The sequence below is a fragment of the Hyperolius riggenbachi genome, chromosome 6 (assembly GCF_040937935.1).
Source record: "Hyperolius riggenbachi isolate aHypRig1 chromosome 6, aHypRig1.pri, whole genome shotgun sequence".
Lineage (NCBI taxonomy): Eukaryota > Metazoa > Chordata > Amphibia > Anura > Hyperoliidae > Hyperolius > Hyperolius riggenbachi.
In genome coordinates, this window is record NC_090651.1 from 329,477,132 (window position 1) to 329,485,283 (window position 8,152).

Sequence of the window (8,152 nt, forward strand, 5' to 3'; positions counted from 1 at the left end):
AAAACTATAACATATAGAACAGTGATTTTTGCAGCAAAAACGGGCACAAATCTAGTGCTAACCAACCATGCCGTTTTGTGTCCATGCTCTGTTGTAGGGGGGCTAGGTGAACTTTTTACCTTTATAAAAACCTTTAATATCTTGAAAACGACAACAGGCAGAACAGTGATTTTTGCAGCACAAATGGGCACAAACCCAGCACTAACCAACCACACAATTTTTGTGTCCATGGGCTGTTGTAGAAGAATTAGGTGCCTTTTGACCTTTACAAAAATCTTTAATATCTTGAAAACTATAACAGATAGAATTGTTATTTTTGCAGCACAAATGGGCACAAACCCGGCGCTAACCAACCATACCATTTTCATGTCCATGCATTGTTGTAGGTGGGGCTGGGTGATGTCATCATATGGAAAAAAATAATTTTTATTATCTTCTAAACAAAAGCAGCACAAATCTTTATTTATGCAGCACAAATGAGCATAAACATAGCACTAACAAAACATGCTAGAATTTTTATTTGTGTCGATTGTTGGGGGGCCAACATCACGCAACCCTTGGGGCATGATTGGTGAGTACCAATCAGCGATCTGATGCTAGGGGGGTCGCTATAGAAGCATGGGGGTCATGGGGGGTTGAAGTAGCTGCGGGGGTTGAGGGGGCGCTCATTGCCGTAACCACGCTGTACGTGTATCTACATCCCTGATGCTGAGGTGAAGTCCACAGGGATGTAGATACACAGAAAATACACGGTACAGCGGTGAGGAACTGGTTAAATGGTTTATATGTTTAAGGCGAGAGTGCTATCTACTATGCAACTGTGCCACCCACAAGTTAGTAGACTTCAGAAAACATCTGTCCATTGTGTACGGATGGAAATCCTGGAATGCGGTCTCTTGCACACAGGAAGCACTATGTATTGCGTTATTTCCCCTATTGCACAGTACAGATCTTGAGGTGTTCAGCAGAGAGACTCACAAACAGGCAGAAGAGGCAAATGGGACAGTGGCTATAACAATAAGCTCCTCAAACATTTACATATCAGAGTCAACAACAAAACTGGAAACTATTTGGTGGCACTGAAGATAAGGAGAATTAAGGAAATGGCAGAATAACGATGGGAAGATTGCCCTTCAATTTTGTAAACTCCAGAAAATGATGTTCAAGAAACAGTTTCCATTCGCTCTCTGGGTCACTGTTACAGGTAAGGATAGGGATTGGTGGAGGTATGTATAACTGTCAGCAGTCCTTTTTTGATCTTATAGTGCAACTTTAAAGAGAGTCTGAAGCAAGAATAAATCTCGCTTCAGACCTCATACTTAGCAGGGGCATGTGTGCCTCTGCTAAAACGCCGCTATCCCGCGGCTGAATGGGGGTCCCTTACCCCCCAACCCCCCCCCCCCCTCTCCCCGTACAGAGCGGAATCTCTTCCGCATAGAGGCAGGGCTAACCGCCGCAGCCCTGCCTCATGCGCGTCTATCAGACGCGTACCTCCTCCTCTCCCCCGCCCCTCTCAGTCTTCCTTCACTGAGAGGGGCGGGGGAGAGGCGGCGATGCGCGTCTGATAGACGCACTGAGAGGCAGGGCTGCAGCTGTTAGCCCTGCCTCTCGGAGCAGCAAAATCTACGACCAAGTTGGTCGTAGATTTTGCGGGGGAGGGGTTGGAGGTGAAGGGACCCCCGTTAAGCCGCGGGATGGCCCCTGCTAAGTATGAGCTCTGAAGCGAGATTTATTCTCGCTTCAGAGTATCTTTAAAGGACAACTGAAACAAGAGGGATATGGAGGTTGACATATTTATTTCATTTTTAGCAATACCAGTTACCTGGCTATCCTATTGTTCCTCTACCACGCTAGGTACACATAATACAATTTTCTGGCAATCTGAATTCCGATCGATTTTCCAATCAATGTCCGTTCTTTTTTATGGAAATCGATCTGAAAATCTATCAGAAAATCAATTGTGTTTCAGATCGGTCATGTTGGAAAAAATCGATTTGACAGGTAAATCTGCCAGATAATTGCATTCTGTATACCTAGCATAATACTTTTTGCCACAGACCCAGAACAAGTATATTCAGATCAGGTGTTTCTGACAAGTGTTAATACTAATCAGCAAAAGTCTCCACTTTCCCATTGGTCTGTTAATAGACCAATGTGGAGCCCTGAAGGGAAATTTAATGATGCTTAAAGTGAACCTCCAGACTAAAAATCTACTCAGCAGCACTGAAAAGGCTTGGTGTTTCTTTAACAGTTTCACAGCATCAGAACTTTGTTTTTCTTACTCAAGCCTCATTTTTAGCTGCACAAAAGCTAAGCTCCGCCCCATCAAAGAAAACTGCCCGGGCATTTTTCCCCTGATGCTGTGCAAAGCATGATGGGATTTCCTATGTTGTTATTTATGTTGCCTAGCAACTGGGAGGAGTGATCAGCACACAGGTCAGTTGGAACTGTGTCTCATGCTCCCTGTCACCTCCTTTCAACCAAAAAGATGGCTGCCCTCATGAAAAAGATGGCTGCCCTCATGAAATCAAACATTTGCCTGCTTTTACATAACTAATGTAACTAAATGACAGTATGTTAGTTTAGGCTGAAGTTCCTCTTTAAAGAGAAGCTGCCGTTCAGCCGCAGTGAGCTCCGTTACCAGTCTCAGTCGATGCCAGTCAGGGTCTACTGCGCATGTGCAGACCTCCCGCGCATGCACAGTAGACCCGGCCTGATGTCACCGAGGCTGGTAATGGAGTTCACCGCAGCTGTACTGCAGACCGTGGGAGGAGGGCGTGGGACTTAGACGTGTTTATGGGGCGGAAGGAAGCCCCGGGTAAGTATCAGAGCTGTACTGTCCTTCATCTCTGAGTCTCTTTAAGCTCTAGCTATACTAAGTATAGCTAGAGCTTCGTCAGTCCCTCCTGCGTGGCTCCCACTCTCCTCCCCGCCCTCTGGACCTATTGCGCCCACACCGGCACCCTGGAGCACCCAGGGCACTGCTAAAGTCGACAGCCATTGGCTTTAATGTTAAATGTGAATGCAAATTTTTGACAAGAACGTTTGCATTAAAGCAAACAGGCAAACTGTCATTTTTCGCAGGAAACAGTTCAGGCCATCACTACTAACATGACATCAAGAAACAATCAGCCACAGAAGCCTCTGTGAGTATATAATAAGGCTGGACCATTAGAGCACCACCCTAAGTCAATAAACTACATTTTTGTGCAGTTCTATCCTGTATTTTCTTTATATTCTGTAGACAGACCTAGACCTTGAGAGTTAGATGATTTTTTTGCTCACTTACTGCTCCCACACGTTACATCTGAGAAGGTAACCCTACTCAATGCCGACATTACCAGCCAGGCCGCCTCCGACAGACCTTAGCCGCCTCCGACAGGCTGAATTTTTTAAGGTTTTCTAAAAAGAAATTGAAGACCCTTTAGCTCAGTTATATAATGAAATACTGAAGACAGACAGGCAACTACAACCCATGGGTCTACCAGCCATACCCAAGGAAGGTAATGATGATTTAACACAGCCAGGTTCTTACAGACCAATATCCTTAATAAATCCGGATATTAACATTTTTTTTCAAAAATTCCAGCAGATAGACCGGCCTTCCTAATACCTACCCTAGTTCACCCGAACCAAGCAGGATTTGTTTGCGGCTGTAGTTAATATTAGGAAGGTTATCACAGTGTTGGAAAAGGTCAGCCTATCCTCACACATACAAAGATACTGTTGTACTTATATTATATGCAAAAAAGGTGTTTGACAATGTGGAGTGGGACTGGCTGCAATGTGGAGTGGGACTGGCTGCAATGTGGAGTGGGACCCTTTCTACTTCTGAATAATAATAATAATAATAATAATAATAATAACAATTGTTATTATAAAACAAAAAAATGAATTGGCGGAATTTCACTTCACTTTACTTTCAGGCTGGTTTTGCCGCATCCCACCGCAACGCGAAAAACGACTATTACCCTGTGACAGAGTGTGCCGACAGGGTCATATGCAGGGCCGGATTTCTGGCAAGGCCACCTAGGCCATGGCCTAGGGCACCAGAAATTTAGGGGCGGCTCAGTGAGGGGCAGTAAAGCTGTTCTATGGAGCCATCCCTATCTACAAGGACAGCTTTAACCTTTGAACTATTTGTCCTGTACTTTTGTCATCCCTGCAAGACCTGTACGCTCTGTCCTGCAGGTACACATCAGCCTAACTCTCATGGTGACACAATGGGTCCATCATTAAAGAGATGGCAAACATAACATATCTATACGGATATTACTAAAATAGTTAATGTCTGTGACATCCAATGATGGAGAGTAAGGAGAATTCTCATTGGGTCACACAGAGATAACAACCATACAGACGGTATAGTTGGCCTTGGGCGTTAAAAAGAACAAATCCGGCCCTGGTCATATGCATGTCGCTGCCCCCTCCCCCCCCCCCTCCGTGACCTACTGCCTGCCAGATGAAATAAGTCACTGGGATTTTCGTTGATGCGCGAGCGCGCACCATGATGCACTGAGTTACGTCATTTCCACTTACTGCGTTGCCCATAGACCTCTAATACCGCAACTACCATGCATTAAGCGCGGTGCTTGCGGTAATGCTCTGCAGGCTGTGCCTCGGGATTGCAGTGGATTAGATACTTCTAGTGAATCCCGATGCCATAAGTGTGAATGGCCTTCAGTTGCATTGCCGTTGCATCACCCTGCGGTAAAACAGAGTAAATCAATGCACATTTGCAAAGAGGGAGGCTGCCATATTTATTTCCTTATAAACAAGACAAATAACATTTTTTTGCGCTTTTCTCCTGGCAGACTCAAAGCGCCACTAGGACACGCTCTATAGGCAGTAGCAGTGTTAGGAAGTTTTACCCAAAGTCACATACTGAATAGGTGCCAGGTGCAACTTACTGAGCAGAGAGAACCACGATTCAAATGCTGATCTCCTATGTCAGAGGCAGAGACATTAACCATTACACTATCCAGCCCCTACAATACCATTTGCCCGGCAGTCTTGTTGATCATTAATTCTGGCACTAGCAGTGTCTGAATCAAACGCCTGAAGCAAGCATCAAGCTAATCCAGTCAGACTTCAGTCAGAACACCTGATCTGCATATGGTTGTTCAGGGTTTAAAAGTATTTGAAGCAGGATGTCAGGCAACTGGTACTGGTATGATGTATGTCAGCGCTCCTCCTCTTCAAGCTCTGTGCTCTAAAAGACACAAACACATATACTGCACATAGTGCATTACTGCCAGTCAATGACTCCCAAACTATGTGAATCCTTGAAACACACCCAGGGTGACAAATGGTGCCTCTGTGCCAAACCCCGTGCTAAGTGCCAAACTGCTCACCAGATGGTTGCCACCTCAGACACCAGGTGGATCTAGCGTTTCAATATATAGACCAGGCAAGCAGCTCTCCGTAAAAAATTCCAACTCTTTAATCCAGATCAGACTTGTAAAATACAAATAAAATGCTCATAGCGTAACATGTAAAATCAATATGCTAAAGGCCTGCGCCTCAAGTGCGCACTTACGTAGCAAGAAGATTTTTGGGCGTATCGGGCTCAAGACCCAGTGGTGACACTCCTCTCTGGGTGAACTCGGCGTCCCGCAGCTCCACCTCAGGGTGTCCGCTCACAGTTTCCGTGTAGTCAATGCGACTACCTTGCACTTCCGTCTGGGTGTGTTTCAAGGATTCACATAGTTTGGGAGTCATTGACTGGCAGTAATGCACTATGTGCAGTATATGTGTTTGTGTCTTTTAGAGCACAGAGCTTGAAGAGGAGGAGCGCTGACATACATCATACCATATCGTCTATTGCTGGACAATTTTGTAATAGCGCATACTCATGTTGGTTACATGCGATTGGTGGACATACCATATAAACTGTATATGCACTTGGTATTTAGGTAAAACTTTTGTCTAGATAAGTTTGCAGGGAGGCGCAGTTTGCATATATAATAAAGGCAACTGGTACTGTTTAAAATTAAATAAATATGGTAGCCTCCATATCCCTCTCATTTAGGTTCCCTTCCAGTGGTGTAGCTAATGAGCTGTGGGCCCCAGTGCGAGGTTTACGTTGCCCACCCCCCAGCACTTTATACATAACAATTGATACGGCACACCAAAACCTGCCAAAGACAACAGAGGTGCAAGAAGTGGATGGGGAACAGTTTCTTAATGATTGTTACCATTTAAAGCATCTATAGAATTGATCATTACAAGCACAGGACCAATAAGGAGCTAATACTGTGGTTGAGGGAGGGACTTACGGGGGGGCCCCTCTGGCCCAATGGCTCCGATGCGGTTGAGACCTCTGCAACCCCTATTGCTATGCCACTGTTCCCTTCAAGAAGGACATACAGGCATTTTCCAACATTTTTTTTTTCTTTTTAATTCACATGGATGATGTAAGTTTGAGATATTATTTACCGTATTTGTGTGCAATTTACTTATGTGATGACTGAGCTCCTCCTCTCCCTCCTGCAGCTCTCCTCAATGTGTTGCTGGGCGTGGCCAATGGAATAATCAGCATTCAGCAGGTTCCTCAATTTCCAGAGTTTCAAGGATCTGTTATGCTGAATGTAGCCGGGATTCCACAAGACATTCTAGATTTTATTTGGTTTAGAGGCCCAGAAGCCAAAGATGAGAATCGGATACTTACATACACTCCCAAAGCTCGTGTCCCACAAAGCAACGGGGTGAAGTACCACGGCCGGATCACAGCTTACCCCAATGGATCACTACGCATCTCTAATCTTGATATACCAGACAAGGGATCGTACGCAGTACAGATTCGAACAAACACAACGCTCGATGTCAACTTTGTGAACCTAAAAGTCTATAGTGAGTGACATAAGCAGGTCTTCAGACAATTTCATAAATGTATGTTTGTTTTAGAGATGGATAAATGGTGAAACGGGGCGTTAGTCTACTTTATGGGACCCAACAGGAAACGTCATAGGGAACAGTTCTCCAATCACAGTACCCTCTACGGCACAAAGCATTGTGATTGGCTGAATAATGTGGGCGTAGTTTAACCTATTGGAAACCTAGCAGTTCGAGAGGGTACTGTTCATCCAATCACATTAGCGGAATTTCCCTATGAGGTTTCCTGCTGGGTCCCTTAAAGTAGACTAGCGCCAAACAGGGTGCTAGGGGAAATGCCAATCCATGCTCTTTTTGCTTTCCACCTGATCTCTTTGTAAGGAAAGTAGAGAGACAGGGACAGAAGAAGTAGCCCCTGGCAGAGCAGGATAAATTGGTGCACAGCTCCACGCGACCATTATGGAACCGCCATACAATTTCATGTAAAACTCTATTTACTGTTTTGCAGTTGCAACATTATGGCACATGGCCGTTGTCATGCTGGAGGGAGGAAATTATGGCACCGGGAAATTTACTGCTAACAACATAATAGCATTATACAGTAGCTATTAGAAGTGATTTTTGCAGGTTCGATTCTGCTCAACATTGATTAGCTGCAAACTGACGAAAAATAGCGGTAGTGATTAGTCAAAGAGAAGGATTAAGGTGTAATGGGGCCAGGGGCGTTTCTAGCCATTTTGTCACTCCAGGCAAGAAAACTTTTGGCGCCCCCCCCCCCCCCCCACACACACACACACACACACACACACACATGCAGTGTCAACCCTTATTCCACAACACAATAACACACTGGTTGGATTGCTGGCTGTGGGTCTGTGATAAGCAAACTGCACACCCTCAGCCAGTCGTCCGTCCTCCATTCAGGACAGCAGCGCCACCTCCTCCTTTCTGCTGTGCAACTAGTAGAGATCAGCACACACTGCAGTACAGGTACAGAGTCACAGCTTATACTGTACATACTGGAGGTAGCAGAGATCAGCACACGCTGCAGCTAGTTTACTAACAGCGCAGGAAAAGAGTAACAGCCTATACTGGAGGAAGCAGACATCAGCACACACCACATCTAGTTTACTATCAGTACAGGCACAGAGTAACAGCTTATACTGTACATACTGGGGGTAGCAGAGATCAGCACACACCGCAGCTAGTTTACTATCAGTACAGGCACAGAGTAACAGCTTATACTGTACATACTGGAGATAACAGAGATCATTACACACTGCAGCTAGTTTACTATCAGTACAGGCACAGAGTAACA

General features: G+C 45.2%; 1 protein-coding gene across 1 annotated transcript in view; it reads left to right on the forward strand.

Moving 5' to 3' along the window:
* Positions 1–3,475: 3,475 nt before the first annotated feature.
* LOC137522205 (carcinoembryonic antigen-related cell adhesion molecule 7-like) overlaps positions 3,476–8,152 on the forward strand; it is a 12,465-nt gene continuing 7,788 nt past the window's right edge. The window contains exons 1-2 of the mRNA XM_068242237.1: positions 3,476–3,503; positions 6,496–6,852. Coding sequence (XP_068098338.1) covers positions 3,476–3,503; positions 6,496–6,852 — 385 coding nt within the window. The remainder of the gene's footprint in view (positions 3,504–6,495; positions 6,853–8,152) is intronic.